We start from the raw sequence: 17,994 nt of genomic DNA on the forward strand, positions 1-17,994 counted from the left end.
TTCTTCATGCTGTAATGGCCATATTATTCTGCACAAGAAAAATGCATTTGTTATTGCAGTCATAAGTAACCACATAATTCATGGAACTACATATTCAATATAAGTATTGTTTTTTATGCTTCAAAATTGTATGGTGCTGTTAGAAGATATGTAAAACCGCTTATAGGCAAATCTAGCTTTAAATTTGAAAGTTGTGTATCATTATCATCCCATATATTTCCTTGTTGTGTATTATTTAACAATAGAGTTGATTACAACTCATTTGTGTCATGTCAAATGCAGATTGAGTAACTTGATTTTGTAATTGAAATGCTGCTTTTGTTAGATAAGTACCTATTCTTTATCTCCTCAATTAATATGGTATCCCTAGTCTACTGCTGATGTTGGTTTCTTTCTACTCATATCCTTTTTATTCTTTTCTCCCACCTGAATGTTGTAATTTGATTCATGTCATCATGTATTCTAAATAACTCAAGTGTTATAGTGCAGACTATACAGTCCATGTCTCATCGTGTCTTTCAAGTATAAGTTATGGTTAGCATGTCCTTTTTTAATCTTTGTTAACTTTGATAGATCTACACTTTTTCACGGCATGATTCAAAAGGAAAAATCTAGTTTACACCCTTAAACAATACAAAAGTCTGATTTTCAATCTTCAGTTACAAAATTGGATTACAAAATCGAACAAATTTGACCTTTTCGGGTGGTTTTAAAGGTGATTTTTTATTTATGAAAATAAAAAATATTCAATTTTAAACTAAAAAATTATAAGTAATTCATTTGAAACAAAAAAATATGAAACGAATGCCAACATTTATCTAAAAATATAATGTATCTATTGGCACGTTAGTTATTCGGATCCAATTTTTTATATTCCTAGTATTTATTTACTTGTAGTTATACCTATTATTTTTTAATAAATAAGATTCAAATAGAACATACTTATTAAGAAAAAGTTTAGTACTAGTTTCATATTTTTCTAATTGAAAATGAATTTATTTTGATTTTTTAGATCTAACCAGAATTTTTTATATTTTTTAAAAATACAAAACCACCTTTGAAACTACCCAAAGGTCTAAACTTGTTTGGTTTGGACAATTGGATGACACTTTGTTATATGGTTCAGTAGTTCTATGTGTTTGAGTTCTTTGAACCAGAGGCAGTCCTGATCCTGTGAGACGGACAATCCGTGATGGTGAATGGTGGATTTTAATGGTGGACAGTCCGGTTCCTGTGAGGCGGATAGTCTGCGATAACTCTTTTCGATGGATTTTGAGTGTCATGGGTAGAATCTAAGGGGTTGGCTATATATACTCCTTGCCCGGTTGTGGATGATGTCTCTTGGCACTTTGAAAAGCTTTCTTGACATTCTTGAGCCACCCCTTTCGTTCTCCTCACTCACTTTGCTTAGAAAATTGCATTTTTTGACTATGAGAGCATCCTAGTGTATTGCATCAAGAGTATGAGCTTTGTGGCACTGGGGAGTCTTCACAAAGCAATGTGTTCTCCTTAATTGCAAATTAAATTATTTATTGGTTTATTTTAATATGTTTGTGTATAATAAGACTTGTGGCATAGTTATTCCATTATGAAGTAATCAGTATGCTTTTGTATGTGGCATAAATGGTAAGCTTACTTGCAGTGCATCATATCATCGCGTCATATTGCATTTTGCACAACATTCATGGATGTCGCCATTTTATGGCTGCGACCGTACCGGTACAGCATCGTACGTTGCCCGAGGAGGGGTACGATGCAGCTTCATACCTTATTGGGTACGGGGGCAGTAGACATGGCATATGCATTGCTTTGCTTTCATTGTGGTCTATCTATTTAAATATTGATCATTGTCATGGAAGTGTATATGAGGTTTTCTCAATTTTGTTCTGAAGTTCATAAGTGGTTTTTGTTATTTATTTATTTAATATGAGGATGATCTTCATAAATAATTTAGATTTATCTTTTCTATCATATCTGTAAGTTTAAAATTAATGCCCAATCAACTTGTATTTTAAAAAAATTGTTAAAACAATTTGCTTGCTGAGATTTATTCTCACACCTCTTTATGTTTCCAGGTGCTTGAGTTGATGCTTTGCTTGAAGGGTTGGGGATTGAAGCACCCCAGTTTGCATAGGGACTAAATGTGATACAAATACCAGTTCCAGAAAGGCTGGTACATACATTTATTACATCAGATGATTTAGTCTCGATACAAATCTCTTAGTAAAGGCTGAGTGATCCAAAGCCAAAAATGATACAACCAAATCAAACTAAGGTGCCGGATACGACTACTATTATCCACATGCAGCAATCAGGGCTGCACGGCAGCGGAATCATCCTTAATAGCCCAACGCCACATGCTAGTTGGGTGCAGACGTGAAGAACTACTCGAAATCTTCACCGGCGATAAAGTCCGGATCTTCCTCTGTAATAGCATCAAGGTGAGTACAAACGTACTCAGCAAATCCAACCCCACCCTACGGAGGGGGATAAAAGAATACATGCATAGGGATAATTCAAGGAAAAGGTTGAGGTTTGCTTTGCTTAAAGCCAGTTTTATACACATGCAGGGTTTATCTAGTAACTTGATTTTGTAAAACAAGTTGTTGCCATAATGATGGTAATTATGAAAGGGTAGGGTGATCCTACACAAAGGATCCAAATTTTAACCGCTACCGGACACCCCGTCCACATCAGCAAATGGCACACTTGTCGGGATTTCCGAAATCCAACACGCTTTACTCACACCAAAGGAGTTTACCCAATTCCCAAAACTAGTCAAAGTCACCAAGCCATAACTTGTCCATAACCGTGGACACAGCTATTCGAATAGATTTTAACTCTGCAGAGGTCTATACTTTACCAACAAGTAGGGTACTGCAACATGATCACCTTAGCATCAGCGAGGACCCATCAAAGCCATTACCCACCCTAGTATCATCTTGATTAGTCATCACAAGAGCAAACTAAGGGGTTCCTGATCTTCCAACGAGGCCTACAACCGGGCCACGAATAAAGCTATACTTGCTTATGCCTACTCCTTAGCCTTTTGCTGCGCACCCGCCTGCGGACGACTAACAGGTTAGCTAGTGGGATTTAGACTAAACCCTTGCCACACACAAGGGTCGAGTGGTTGTACGATGAATTGGGTTAGGCAAGATGACACATCAAAATCGGACCTTAAATAAGACAAGACGGATATCTTCCATACTCAGCCACAAAGGCACGAGCCAAACTCCAAGGCCTCCCACATAAGGAACCCTGATCCGCCCCATCTCCGTGTAATCACCAACACTTGGTTGTTCATTAACACTTTCTAAAATCCCAACCCATGTGTATACCAACAACACACTCAACACATTTTATTTTTGAAACCAATTGCAATTGTAAAATGAGTAGTAAAAATGTCGAATAACAGATCCTAAGCATTTAGCTATTATCAAGGTGATCGCATAAACAAAGCGCATCATATCTAGCAATAAATTCTAGGTTATGTATCATCAGCGATATAATGGCAAACAGGGGTGGCTCTCCAACTAGGTTTATAACTAAACCAAGCAGTAAAATAATTCAAGCATAGTAAAATAATTCAAGCATATATTTATATATAACTGGATGCAGGAAGTATTAGGCTTCTACGGGTTGTGTTTGAAAACTAGGATAAATATGATCAAATTGGAATAGGTTGGATTTGCCGTCTTCAAAGCCTTCAGGCAGCTCCTGCTCGCGGTACGAGGCTTCTGGTTCCGGCTCGTGGTACTAGCCTTCGTCCTTCGGCTTGCAGTGCTGGCCTCCAAACTCGTGCTCCTCCTCAATCGCTCCGTCGGCTACAGCGATTACGACGCAAACAACAAACACAATACAACATAAAATGAGCTCAAAAGGAGATGAACATATAATGAATGGATAGTATATGATTTCATAGGATTTTAGGAAAAAGAATCATGTGAATCGGAGTATAGATGGTGGAGATATGAATTTGTAATTGGTGGCTTCTAATTAAATCCTGAAAATAAGATGATTTGGACTCTTGCTTGCATGTGATTGGTTTGGATGGGTCTTGCTTGCTTGGGCCTCTCGAATTAGCACCTGGCTACTGGTTCGGGCTTATTTTGTGGTCTAGCTAGGGAACGGAGGAGAGAGGGCACGGGAAAGAACAGGGACGTCATCCCTGTTTCTCTGCGCCGCCATGGCAGCGGGCACGAGCCCTCTGAGCTCCGCCGGCATGGGGAGAGAGAGGAGGACGAGAGGGTTTCACTTTGGTGACTTCGGGCATGGGAAATAGAGGTTTGCTCCGGCGGCCGCGGCAGCCATGGCTACGGCATTCTGGAGCTCGTGAGGAGCTTGCTGGTGGAAGCGAGAGGGAAAGCCGCGGGTTGGGGCTGGTAGAGGAGGGTCAGGAGGTGCTCACCGTCGAGGCAATGGAGCTGAGGTGGCCGGACGCCGGAGATCGACGAGGCGGCCCTTTTCTATGCGGGAACAGAGAAGTGGGGAAATTGGAGCGGGGAGGAAGATGAGCGGCGGAGCGGGGCGACTCGGCAAGCTCGGTGGTGGCGAGGGAGTGCAGGTATGGGTGGCTCTTATACAAGGCAGGCAATGGCGAGCTCGGCCGGTGGTTCAACCGGGCGCCTTTAATGCCGGCGACTGTGGCTGCGCGGCGACTTGCGGGCGTCCCGGCGCCGGCAACGTTGAAAGCGCGAGCAACGAGGCGGCAAAGCCGGCGAGGACGGCAGCAGCGGCGTGGGTGAGGTGGGAATGCGGCGGTAGCCGGCACGGCGTGGTGCAGGCTGCAGCGTGCGGTCGCGTCGCGGAGCCGGCATGTCACGCGTGCGTCGCGTGAGAATGGAGTGAGGGCAAGCACAGCAGGGGGCTTGGCTTGGCGAGAAAGTGTTTGGTATGCGAAGCTTGCATGCACATTGGTGTCTCTCTAAGCCATTGTCAACATATCCATGCTGCTAAGAAGTGCTGAGTGTGTGCAGCTCATGTGCGTGAGAGTGTACTGGTTAGAGAGGGAGCAAGAGAGATTAGGAAAGGAGGAAGATGATTGGCTGCCTTGATAGATTGAGAGAGAGGAAATAATTAAATGGAATTTAGGCAATGACGAAGAAGTTGAGCTCAAGAGATAAGTTTTGCAAATAGGTTTTGAAAATAATTTTGAATTCGAGTGATTTTTGAATTTGAATTTTTGGGCTGTTACAGGGATTAGCTGCAGTTCATCACATCGTTGCGTTTCTTTTATAATAATAATGAAACGCTTGTCTTGCTGTTATGGGTTTAGAGCAGACCTTTGTTATGGACCTTCATGGCCTCTTTAATCTTGAGTTGTGGTTGATCTTTCTCTCTTGTTCCTTTCTAATGTGTTCATCAAATGACAATGTATGGTTTATCTTTAAATATCATTGTACGTTGTTGCTTCCGCGTTTTACTCTGTGTTTGGGGGGTTATGCTGCCGAGTTTTATACTTTAGCATGTGGGAAGGGATGTTTAGTGACATCTTGGGCTTGTGTGGCACCTCTGTTACAGAGCGTCATTGGCTTGTTACTCTTGGAAGTTGCTGCTCCCTAGATGGCTTAGATGGCTTAGAGAAGGTGAAACCGTTGAGCCCTCCAAGAAGATTGTGGAGGAGCCCCGGTTTGTCTCTTGAGAGGTTCTTGTGCTCACTTCACCGGAGTGCTGAAGAGCAACTTTAGTAAAATCAAGATTTGGGAAGGTTCATTAATTCAAGCTAACTCAAGATCAAGATAAGTCTTGATAGAGGAGCATTTTGGAACTTTGAATCCACCTCAACATGGATTAGGGGTGACCGGCAATTTATTGACATCACGGGAAAAACTCGTCTCTCGTGTTCGGTTATTTCTTTGCTCTATTTCATTCTTGCTACTTAATTTGAGGTTTTTAGTTTCATTAGAGTTTGAGTTGTTGCTTGTCACCCTAGGTTACAAACCCTCTCTAGTGCTAGGTGTTGGTAGAAATAGGAGCTCTCTTGTGTTGCTAATTAAATTATCTAAATGTTGTGATTTTAGTTGAAACCACCTATGCACCCTATTTAGTCGGTATCCTTGATCCTATGTAACCCAACGTTCCTAGCTACCGTTTCTCTTCAATTTTATCTCTGGAAAGGCCTCCCACGCTTGGCCATGGCCATGGCGACTTGAGGGGCCAAACCTCCACCAGCGCTGGCGGCGTCGAGGGTAGCTAGCTCACCTGCAACATCACCTTCGCTGTCGTTGTCATCTCACTCCATCCCTTGCCCAGACTCTTGGGTGGACAGAGTTGTCATGCGAGGATCTGAGCACGATAGGGACGGTCACCACTGCTTACGCAGCTGGAGCATTGCCTTGCGCCACAAACGTCCGCAGCGAGCTGCCCTCCGATGTCGTCGATCCATCCATTGCCGGCTCATTCCTTCTGCCGGTCTGGATTGGATTCCACTTGGTCTGGCAGATTGTCGCCATCGGTACTCTACTGCCACTAGAAGCTGCCCAATCTTCTTGCTCTCCTTCGACTAGCATTGTCCCTGCAGCCACCTCGCCTTGCACTGCGCCAGCATGTTTCTTCCTCCGGCATGCTGATTGGCCGGTGAATTAAGATGTAGTCATGTTGCCTTCTCCGTCGTCTGACGCCGCTCCTGGGGACACTAAGATTGCAGATTCCTCTATGGAGATGCCATCGGTGGGCTTAGAAGGATCGCTCTTGCCATAACCCTTCTGCACAACATTCTGAGAAGTCATCATTGCCACCACAAAGATGAAGGTCAGAATGCAGCATGGCCTTCAAGAGAGGGGCCCGAGGCAGGTGTTACCGTTGCCTTGCTCATGATCACCACGTCAGTTCCTATTGAGACTCCTGCTGCATTCGTTATCATCGTCCTGTGCATCAGGAGTTAAATTGTCACTTTCGATCCCCATCTCCAGCACCACGAACCCGCCCGTCATTCGCCCAACCCCACGTACTCAGCAAACAAGAAGTTGGACTGATGTTGTGGCCACATCTCCACCGTGTGGACCATACACTCAGCTTCCAGCTTCGCCTAGCCCCATCATTCAACACGACACAGGAGGAGCTATGTCTGGATGTCAGTGCCATGCCTCTCTTGGGTTGGTCGCCACGGACCTTCAGTCTATGCTTACCCCATTGATGGATTCGTTGCATTCAGAGCTCCAGCTAATGATCCTAATACAATTGGATCAAGTGGTGCGTCCCCTCAAGGAGGAGGCCAGCATCATCAAGTTGTGGCTAGCACGTGTGGCCACCCACTTAGAGCATGTTGAGATGCCTAGCAAGGAACCACTGCTGGTGATGTGGTCAGCCTCTTTGGCCCCTGTTTTCTGGTTCAGCGACCGAACCCATCAATTCTTGCTTCTCTTGCAGCAGCTTGTTCGCCCTCCAATCCTTTGGTTTGTGAGGGTGCGTGTGTGTGGATGCAGCGGACTCTATTGCAGAGGAGATGACCACAACAACATCTCCCGTGGAGATTCACCCAAAGGCATTGATGGAAGAGACATTGTCCACAGCTGCCTCCGTTGCTAGCCTCTAAACCCCTACTGCGGATGGTACATCGTCCTCGCACACCATGGAGGTACCCACAAGGATCCCACAAGGATCTTAACTGATGCGATACACTTGGACCCACCCATGGATCATATGATGCTGCAAGTTGACACTTCGGTCGAGGATGTTGTTGTACTGGAAAATGCATCCAGTGATGATGAAGCTGACTCATCTGCGTGCGTGGTGATTGAAGACCCCCTCCCTATCGTTGTTTTTACAGATGGCTCCACCATGTCTATGATTGAGATCAAGGATGAAGAGCCACGGCCGTTAGATGCTTCGTGGTTGGAGGCAACGTCCCCTCTAGACATCAATGACTTGAAGGCCAACGATGTTAGATGTCCTCTTGTACACCACTCACCATCAACAATAATGATAGCAAGACGCGAGCGTAAGTCTTTTGACAGATCATTGCTTTGGCGAAGTGCCCGTCTTACCCAACACAAGGTGCTCAAAGACTTTGGCATTATTAGAGATGACTGGAAGCTTGATGAGGATGCTTCAAGACTGCGGCTGTTTGAAGGAATTGGTGCCACCAGACCTAATCAAGTTAATAATGCGTTTTAAAGGCCGTGACTTCTGGGATGTTGTGGCAAGGACATCCTTGCCTCTTTGTTAAGCTTTATTTTGTTGTGGTTTTGGTGTTGCTTCATGCTGGTGGTTTCGAGGTTATCTGTTGGTAGTTTAGCCCTATTAGTTGCCTTGTCGTCCCTTTAGTTGCTGTTGTTGGTTACATTGCCCGGTCCGGGTCTAACTTCTTCTTTCGTTTCAAAAAAAAAAAGATTTTGATTCACCAAAGAAGTGACAGATTTGGACAGCAAAAATCTGTCGACAGACAGTCCTATAAATGTTTGCAACGCTCATGTTGTCGTTCAAGTCTTAGGGACAATACAGGGTGGTGATTGCGTTGTTTAATTGCAATTGTTGAACAGAGATGAAATATGAAAGTGTGTGCCTTGTGTTTTGAAACAAGAACACAATGGTCGGGCACGCCTCTTTATCCGATCCTTGCATAAAACAAGAACACCAAAGTTCCATGTGGAGGTAACCATGGCGCTCTTCGGCTACATGTGTCCCCATCCCATCCTTTCCATGGCAATTGGAATCTATTTTTTCCTTTTATGCATAGTTATTACTATGATTCTAGCGTGCAATTTTGAAAAGCATGATTTTTTAAATAAAGTCACACACTGACACATCACCACACTAACACTCTACAACAGCTCACGAGGCAGAGTTCCTCCTCCGCCGAGGCTCCCTGCTCACTATCTCGTCTGGTCCCGCCCTCACCACCGGCTGCTCCACCTGAATCCTGCCCAACCTTCCGAGCTTCTTCCACCCGCTTGTCCACCCCGACACGCCCTGTTGCTTCCCCGTCGCGGACGACGGCGGCAGCATGCGCTCCACCTGCCTCTGCAGAAGCTCCACCTCGCGCTGCAGCTCCATGTACTTGGCGCTCACGCTCTCCACCTCCATCCTCAGCGCGCTCACGTCCTCCTCCTTCCTCCCCGCCCTGCCGAGCGTGCCGGCCATCTTGGCCTGCTCCGACAGCAGCACCTGCACGACGACGCGGAGCGGCAGCCGCTCATTCTGCGCCGCGTGCAGCCGCACCTCCCGCGACAGCTTCCCGCAGTCCACCGCCCGGCACAGCCGCTTCCGCTCGTGCTCCGTCACCGCCGGGTGCGCCTTCAGGTACGAGTCGACGGCGCGGTACAGCCCGTCGTGGCAGGCGCGCGCCGGCTCCGGCAGCGACTCGGCAAGAGCCTGGAACTTGCCCAGCGGGAGGTTCCGGTCGCGGGACACCTCGGAGAGGTAGCTGTCGAGGAGGCACGCCACGCACTGCGCCCTCGTGTTCTGATGCTTCTCCTGCTCTTGCTTCTCGACCTTGCCCCGGGTGGAGGACGACGACAACGGCTGCTCCTGCATCACGAACTGCTCCACCAGCCGCTGCACGAGGTCGACATCGTACGCGGCGTCGGAGCGGGCGTAGGGGTATGAGGGGACGAGGATGTCGGGCAGCGCCGCCTGGTCCAACTGCATGCCCACCAGCTTCTCCACCTCCGTCACCAGGGCCGGCGCCGCCTTGAGCATGACGGCCAGCCGGAGCAGCCGGAGGAGGAAGTTGCACGAGACGCAGTCCTTCTGCGGCGGGATGATGCTGATCAGGCTCTCCACGACCCTCCTCTGCTCGCTAGCTGCCGTCTCCGTTTGCGTGTCGCCCTCGCCGGCGACGACCATTTGGAGCACGCCGGCCTGCGGCCACAGCTCGCTGCCACGCAACCCGGGGCTCTCCTTGCTGAGCCCAGCCGAGAGCCATTTGGAGGAGTAGCGCGTGATGGCGGTGCCGATGAGGTCGCCGCGCATGCCCTTGGCCTGGACGGCGGTGATGACCCGCACGAAGTGATCGATCCTCAGCACGCAGATGTCGGCCACCCACCAGTCTGCCGGCGGCGACACGGGCTGGTGTTGGCCGGTGTCGCTGGACGTGCCGGCCCTCGCCGTCATCTTGGCGGGCGACGTCCTGCCGGCGTACCCCCAGCGCACGACCCTCGGGTTGGTGCACGCCTTGGCTGCGACGGACTCGCTGCAGCGGCGCACGAGCTGCAGGTCCTCGGCCCACGGCGAGAGGCCCTCGCAGCTCCGGAGCACGGCGACGGAGTCCCGCCACGAGGACGCCACCACGTAGGTAAGGAACGCCTCCGCGCGGAACGCGAGGTTGCCCTCCTCCAGCTCCTCCGTCATTTCCAGGTACTCGGCGGCGCAGCGCAGGACGGCGACGTTGGCGGCCGTGATGTCGACCACCACGCCGTAGCAGAACTTGGCGGCCAGCTCGAACGCGCCGTGGCCGCCCGGCAGGTCGGGAAGCTCCACCACGGTGGTGGCGTCGGGGCCGTGCAGCGCCGATGCCTCGTCGACGAGCCGGCCCAGGCGGGCGCTCCGGGAGATCATGGGGTGCTTGTGGAGGTGGAAGTTGACGCCGCCCACCTTGACGAGCAGATCACTTGGGATGTCACTGCTAGCGTACCGGCTACAAGTGCCAAAACAACACAAGAATTCAGAAATGAGAACACAATTCGCATATAGCTTTGATTCGCATATGCGTTGCGTACCATGATTGATCCCTGCGCACGAAGCCATCCACCTTGGCACCGCCGCGCTCGTCCTGCACCTGCACGTTGCCGCTGCTGCCGCCATTGACGGGGACGAGCCCGCGCTCTGCGACATGGTTCTCCCTCTCCATAGCTTCCCACATCTCCATTGCTGCTCTGTGCTGTGATCTATGGATGTCATGTATATATGCTTACAGGGCAGATGATGTATCTCTGAGATGGACTGCACTGGATCGGAGTAATCACTTCCTAGCTTGAACTGTAAGATCCAGGAAACTGCTAGGCGTACGACTGCGTCATGACTTAGTTATTGTTGAAAATATGCTCGTGTCATCTGACTTGTTCTGACTCTTGATGGACCGCCTGTTGTCTCTGTTGTAACCAAGCCGTTACAATCAGTCGTTTTCCGTTGCAGGGATGGGCCATAAGCGTCTACATAAACCCATTATTGGACGTGAAAATCATGACAGCAACGCTGTGTTTTCGACAGGGGCGGACCCAGGGCCCGGCGACCCTGGGCACCGGCCTGGGCTCCGGAGCAACAATCACAAGATGCCAGCCGTCAAATATGCCATTCATTTGTTCCGCAATAGCTGAGAAAAAACAGCCGCCTTGTATTGGCCCAGGCTCCATTCACAAGCTGGGTCCGCCACTGGTTTTCGAGGAGATTCATTGGCAGGTGATCCATGAGTGTGCCTTCATCTGAACTAGTCCTCTCCTCTTTAATTGAGTGGATGGGTGATCCTTGTCGAATAAAGCGACACCAATTAACTCACTGAGAGAGAAAATGTTTGAATTGGCATCAAGTGTCTATGTGTCATAGAGACCTGGACAACTTGTTATACATTCATTAAGTTTTTGTATCATCTCCATCAACATTGTAAAAGAATTATTTTCTTCAAGGAGGCAAGAACATGCATGGGAGCTCTTTTATTAAAAATTATCTTCTTAAAAATTCAGGTATACTGAAATAAGCAATATGGTTTTATTCATATATACTATAGGCCAGAGACAGGTAACTCAAGTAGCAGAGTATATGGTATATAGATATTTAACTTCACCAAAAGAGCGTTACAGATGAACTAATGATAGTGGGGAAGTGTACATGCAAAATTATTTATCCTAACAAATACGTCCCCAGACACAAGGAACTTTTGCTTTCATATAGTAAGTTCAGGTTGAAGCAGAGCTTCCCAGTATAGTCTCAAGTAGCCTTGGCACTGGGGGCTTGCCAAGGTCTACTAGACCCTCAAGAACCTGAACCACATTACCCATCGTCGGCCGATCAAATTCATTGTCTTGAATGCACCAACACGCAACCTTGCAAGCTCTTTCAACCTCCTCTGTGTTGATCTCACCAAGTAATTGGTGATCTATCAAGCTACCAAAGTCCTCCTCCTGAACCTTCCATGCAGCTTTTAGAGGAAAATAAACAGCATGATCATCACTAGTTTTACATTCTTCGAATTTGTTCCTCCTTCCTGATACGATTTCTAACAGTAACATTCCATAGCTATAAACGTCAACCTTTTGTGTGATAGGGACTCCGCTAATCCATTCTGGTGCAAGATACCCGATAGTTCCTCTCATCGTAGTAAGAACGCGACTGAAGTCTCTCCCTAAAAGTTTTGCCATCCCAAAGTCTGCAATCTTAGGAACAAATGATGTATCAAGAAGTATATTTTCTGGCTTAACATCACAATGTATGATGCATTCACGACAACTCTCATGTAAGTAGGACAACCCTTTTGCAATCCCTATGGCAATTTGGTACCTTGTGCCCCAATTTAGTATTGTACCATTGCTTCGAAACAAATGAACATCAAGAGAGCGATTCTGCATATACTCATAAACAATAATCCTTCTATCACCTTCAGAACAGAAACCAATCAATTTTACTAAATTAACATGTTGAATCATTCCAATTGTACTGACCTCAGCTCTGAATTGCTTTTCTCCTTGGCGTGCACCAGTAAGAGTTTTTACCGCTATGCCAGTTGAGTTACTTAGAATCCCCTTGAACACATTACCAAAACCACCTCCACCAAGCTTCTCCGAGAAACTTTTTGTTGCACGCTGCAAATCAACATATCTAAAAGCTAAAACTCCACCACTATCTTTGATGCCGTTTGAATGATCGCACGACTTGCGCTTCTTCCTCTGAATAATTAGTAACAGCACAACAACAAACAAAACCAGAGCAGAAACACTTGCGCCGACGAGAATACCAATGGCCATTCGCCTTCTCCCACTATTTCTCCAACTTTGCACCTCTTCAGCAGCAAGGCGTAGGTAAAGGATCTCTCCATTAGTACCTGTGGTGCCATTACGCTGCTTTACATTAAGAAGTTCACCTTTCCATATCGAGCAGCCGTCTGTACTATATGAATATGCTGTGCAAGAACAATTACTTAGACAAACCTCCATACATTCCTCTGCACTTGCAACAGCTTTCATGGCATGAGCATTGTCAGGCAATCCGCTGATACTAGGTATGGGAAAGAATTGGTCAGTCAACTCTTTTGTGGTTTTGTTCCTACTGCATTCTAGTTGAGTATTTCTCATGCAGCCACCCCTCTTGTAATCAAGGTTCCAGTCCTTGGGCGACTTCACAGAGAACCCTGCCATGCATGTGCACAACAGTGGAAGTGCGTTCTCATTGCAGACTGTGAAAGGTCCACATACAGCTAAAACATCACATGAACCCTTGGGTTGGATGTAGAGTGTTTCCAGATCTTGCAAGGCATTGACCCAAATAAGCATCTTGGTAAGGCCATTAGAGTCAAGTATGATGAATGCGGTCACCGTCTCATCAAACGTGTTGACAGTCCAATATTCTTCTTCACGGTTGTCAATGAATTTGACAAAGGCAAAAGCATTGGCAGACATTTCCGGTACCGAGGTGAAATACTTCCCGTTCCATTCCCCCGTGGAGAAATACACTGTAGATGAGTTGCAAAGCTTATCAACTATTTGCTTAGAACCGCCCGGGTCACGCTCCATGCAGTATGAGCCTGAGGCTGGGTCTACTAGGTTCTTCTTTGAGACAACTCTGTACTTCATACCAGTGACCTTGTTGTGGCCAATCTTCCCGCCAGGGAGGACAACATCTGTTTGGTGGTCAAAGCTCTGCCATAAAATTCTGGTGGGTTTCGAGGCATCTTGTATGACAAGGTTTCCGTTATCGGAGAGCACAGCAGTGATGTTGCTACTGAATTTTGTTCTTCTAAAAATCTTGGTGGACCAGATTTCAGACTTTGTTACATGGTTCATGATGACTAGATTGCCATCTCCAGTGAATGTGAGCTTTGACAGGTTGAGGGAGGGCTCCGGGATTGGCATATCTCTATTGGCAACCCACACAGCTATGAACTTGGGGATCTTGTTGAACCATATGCCTAGGTACCAGTTGGGCAAAGTGGTGTTCCCAGAGGACTTACTAGAGCCTGTTCGGAAGAAGCCGAGCGCGAACTTGCCGTTGCTAGAGACCAGCCGCTCACCACTAGTGAGCGCGCTGCCTGCCGTCAGAGTGCTGCCATTTGCAGCAGAACAAGAAGGGGAGCTAAGTCCCAGGCACAAGAACAGCCAAAAGAGTATGAAACAAGGATGAAGCATGGCGACTTGTGGGATGGGTTCAGAGAGGATAATTGCAGACGAGGAATCAACTATGGATGGATGTATTCTTGGTGCATTTGTCTAGCACAGCAACCTGAACTGGAGACGACAAACAGGGGTTATGACCATGGGTGAGGCCGTGTGAGTGACGCTAGCTGGACACATGATGCTCGGCAGGGCGACTAAGCGAGAACCTAAGACCACCTTTACTGAAAGCAAACAGCTGCGCGGAAATTTTTGCCTTGCCGCTTGACTATTTCGAGAGACGGCGTACACACGGCCAGTGTTCTGTTGTTGTGCTTTAGGTCCAGCTAGCTGGGCATGCACGATAGGTCTCATTGGAATTGAACCTACTGGTGGGAGGCGTGTCAACTTCCACTGTCACGAGCATACGACTGAGTCGAATGACTTTTCTTAGATTAAGCGTCATCTGACTTGCTGACTCTGAATGAGCCACCTGATGCCTTTACAAATAGATGTATTTCTAGCAGGTTCAGCCACAAATGTCTACCTAAGCTCATTATGGTCGTACAATCGTGATCGCCATGCTGAATTTTCGAGGAGATTCATTGCCAGGCCTTCATCTGAACCAGCAGTACTCTCCTCTTTAATTGGGTGACAGCCTGATAATCGATCTTTGTCAAGTAAAGGGATACCAATTAACTCATTGAAGGAAAACATTTGATTTGGCGAAAAAGCTTTAATGTGTTATAGAGACAGGATAAACTGGTTGTTTGATTCTTTAAAATTACGCATGTTTCCACCATTAAGATTCTTAAAAAATATTTTCTTTTTAAGGCGACACACTCAGAAACTCTTCCTTTTTAATCCAAAGTACATACCTTCATATATAAATTTGAGTTATTTTCGTATCATTTTGCATTCTAGGGTAGTATGAGTGTTTCGAATACATAGTTATCGTGTTCATAAATATTTATCCTATTTCTGGTGAGATTTGCTATTTTAATGTGGCGACTCAACAACCAGAATGGTGATTTTAGCCTAAAGTAGATGAAGACGAAATGAAGAATACTAAAAAAAGAGCCTTGTGCTAGCTGTATTAGATTGATGGGGAAATAGATGGGTTTATGGCCAACTGGGAAGCAACAGAACAGGGGAATGTTGTTGAAACAGAGGAGTTTAACCCAAATTTTCTTACTGCTGTGGCATTCAACACACGATAATCTCTACACGCCGCGGCTGCACCTCCTCCATCGTGCCGCCCCAGCGCCTCACCCTCCACCGCGCCGCCCTCCCCTTCGAAGGAGTGAAGGAGCACAACTTTGCCCGGCGGCTGCTCGTCCGTCGCCCGTATCGCCGCGCTGCCACCGGCTGGTTGGAGTACGGCCTCCATCCCATTCCCTTTGGTGAGTCTTGCTCTCTTTCCTCGTTGATGCTTCTTGCTCTTGCCCCTGATTCGATTTGCTCCGCTTGCGCATCTAGATTAGTCCCCCGCCTGGCTGACAGTTCCGGTTTCGGAATCTTCTAGGTCATCGTCAGCCAGGTGGTTTCTCGACTCCATCCCATCTGATAGGAGGGTGGCTGGTCTGGCGCGTTCTGATTCCTTGCCCTCAAGAATAAAAATGGAACTGATAAAACAACATCGTCTCCATCACATAGTTGCTTATACACCAGTGTTACCAGTGTTACCAGTGAAGGAGTGAAGGAATTCCAACCATCCCTTTCTTTATTTGTATTTTCAGTTTTGAAAAAGGTGGAAGTGATCAAACAAGGTTCTGTCATATTTCATTATGGATCAATCAGTCAGAATAGAGTGCATACATATCTGATAATGCAACCAGTCTGTTACATTGCTGATACTTTAAACTTGCATTCTATTCAACACTTAAATAGCTTATCAGTTCATGTTTATGGTATTTGCATAGCTACTGTCCATAATTTTACAAACAGGTACACTAAGGTATTAAGAAGAATTGCGAGTTTCAGAAAAATGGGATGGTCAGAGCCTCGCAGGGGAGATGATCCAACAAAAGTCCTTGCGCACATAGAATTTCTCATGCCTTGAATTTTAGTATGTGTCAATGTAGTTGTAGTTCTGAACTTTTGGGTTTTGAGTCCTGTGAGTTAGCAGCTACATGTAATTGAGTTTTGCAAAAAGAAAAGAACATAATTCATTTGTTGATCAATTTCACATGTTTATGTTAGCTTCATTGTAGCATGGTGCCGTGCCCCTTTTTTCCCCCTGAAACTGAAACCTCAGTGTTTCTACCTATTTAGATTCTACATTTCAAAAAAAATTATTTAAATCCTTCTGTTGTGCAAAAAACTCAGTGTTTCAGTTCAATTCATTATGGCAGGATGCATGTTATTTTGATTCAAATGATTGGATAACTTAAATTCAGTTTGGGAGAGTTTTTCAAGTGATTTGTTCACATTTATCTGCTATACCGTGTATCTTGCCATCCTATATGCTGTGTTTTGCTCTCTAAGAAGTTTCTGATTGCCGAAGAATCAGTGTAGGATACATGCCATGCCTTTATTTTTGAAACTGAAAGATCAATATTTCTATTTATTTAGCTTCTCCTATTGTGCTATATATCTGTAGTCCACCAGGTCATGTGAATTTTCTAGCAGTAGCGTCAAAATATGTTTTTAGGGTCCTTCTTTCTGCGCATGTTAGAACCAGCATGCTACCTAAATTTTTTTAGGGTCTGTACTAGCTCCTTTCTGCGCATGTTAGATACATAAAACCCTGCAGTAATTAATCAACTATGTATTTATTCAGACTTGTTTTCTGATAGTGCTATGATCTGTTGCAAAATTCATCTATTTGAACTGTTACCTGAGTTCCCATATTAATGTCGATGTACTTGAGCACATGATATTCATTACATAACATTTTACTGAGAACACTTGCTTTTAGTAATTTCCAAATCTCCATTGCCCGTGGGCACATGATATAACCATGAATATTATAGCACTCAATCGTTTAACTATTAATGGCAGCTTGCAGTTGGGAAAATAACAGGACATGAATCACATGAAGCACAATTTAATGCACCACAAAAATCGCATACAGATGATATACCTCTAAACAAACAGAAAATCACTGCATCTTTTTTCTCGAACGAAAATCACTGCATCTGTACAATCCAGAGAAACTAACCTGTTCCACCATCACATCGTATCGCAACGATCCCTGCAGATGGCATCTTCAGCTCACACTGGTAATTTAACAGTATAAAAAGAAAGCATAATGGCACATGAAAAAATAAAAGTTGGGTAAAGGTCATATGCATAGCTGATGAGAGTTGGCTAGACAATCTGAAAAAGACGTAAAACAATGGGGCCTTCTAATATGGTTCAGTTCAGTATCGCTCTGGGTCTACTCTCTTTGGAATTTTTGCTGACTTTTAACTTCTACTAGAACCTGAGGCGCGCGTTGCGCGCCCTATCATTGAAAACAACTTGTAGTGTCTATAAATCAAATATAAGATGTTAGTTTAAATACTTGCGTCACTGCGTGTTTCAATGGCACTCGAGACAACTAAATTGCTCAAACGCAACATAATGTGAGGCACAGAAATAAATATATATAAAAAGAAGTCTAGTTTCACCATTGCCTCAGAGAAGTCTAGGCACAGAAATAAATAACAGCACATTATTAGTTCTGTATTTGCACGAGCAATTAAAATAAATTCAGAGCACATATCAGTTAGGCAGCAGAATATTATAGCAGTATTACTGGAAGTCGTAT

At 45.9% G+C, this 17,994-nt stretch overlaps 2 protein-coding genes and 1 long non-coding RNA gene across 3 annotated transcripts; 1 reads left to right on the forward strand and 2 right to left on the reverse strand.

Moving 5' to 3' along the window:
- Positions 1-8,486: 8,486 nt before the first annotated feature.
- LOC112900251 (coleoptile phototropism protein 1-like) lies at positions 8,487-10,930 on the reverse strand. The gene is made up of 2 exons (XM_025969042.1): positions 10,662-10,930; positions 8,487-10,579 (listed from the first exon to the last, which is right to left on the reverse strand). Exons 1-2 carry the CDS (start codon positions 10,808-10,810, stop codon positions 8,776-8,778), a joined length of 1,953 nt encoding a protein of 650 aa, XP_025824827.1. The 5' UTR covers positions 10,811-10,930; the 3' UTR covers positions 8,487-8,775.
- Positions 10,574-11,571, forward strand: LOC112900252. Its single transcript, XR_003230165.1, has 2 exons — positions 10,574-10,922; positions 11,077-11,571. It is a non-coding gene; the product is annotated as an uncharacterized LOC112900252 (long non-coding RNA).
- A 110-nt stretch (positions 11,572-11,681) lies between these two features.
- On the reverse strand, positions 11,682-14,457 carry LOC112900450 (G-type lectin S-receptor-like serine/threonine-protein kinase At2g19130). Its single transcript, XM_025969313.1, has one exon. The coding sequence runs from the start codon at positions 14,274-14,276 to the stop codon at positions 11,835-11,837; it is 2,442 nt and encodes an 813-aa protein (XP_025825098.1). The 5' UTR covers positions 14,277-14,457; the 3' UTR covers positions 11,682-11,834.
- Positions 14,458-17,994: the final 3,537 nt, after the last annotated feature.

This window comes from Panicum hallii, chromosome 7 (genome assembly GCF_002211085.1).
Source record: "Panicum hallii strain FIL2 chromosome 7, PHallii_v3.1, whole genome shotgun sequence".
NCBI classification, from domain to species: Eukaryota; Viridiplantae; Streptophyta; class Magnoliopsida; order Poales; family Poaceae; genus Panicum; species Panicum hallii.

What these genes read in the sequence shown, in the direction of transcription:
- LOC112900251 (XM_025969042.1), bottom strand. Translation starts at nt 10,810, where the DNA reads ATGGAGATGTGGGAAGCTATGGAGAGGGAGAACCATGTCGCAGAGCGC. An exon ending in GTGCGCAGGGATCAATCATG is followed by an intron (nt 10,580 to 10,661) that starts GTACGCAACGCA and finishes TGGCACTTGTAG; the next exon opens with CCGGTACGCTAGCAGTGACA.
- LOC112900450 (XM_025969313.1), bottom strand. Translation starts at nt 14,276, where the DNA reads ATGCTTCATCCTTGTTTCATACTCTTTTGGCTGTTCTTGTGCCTGGGA.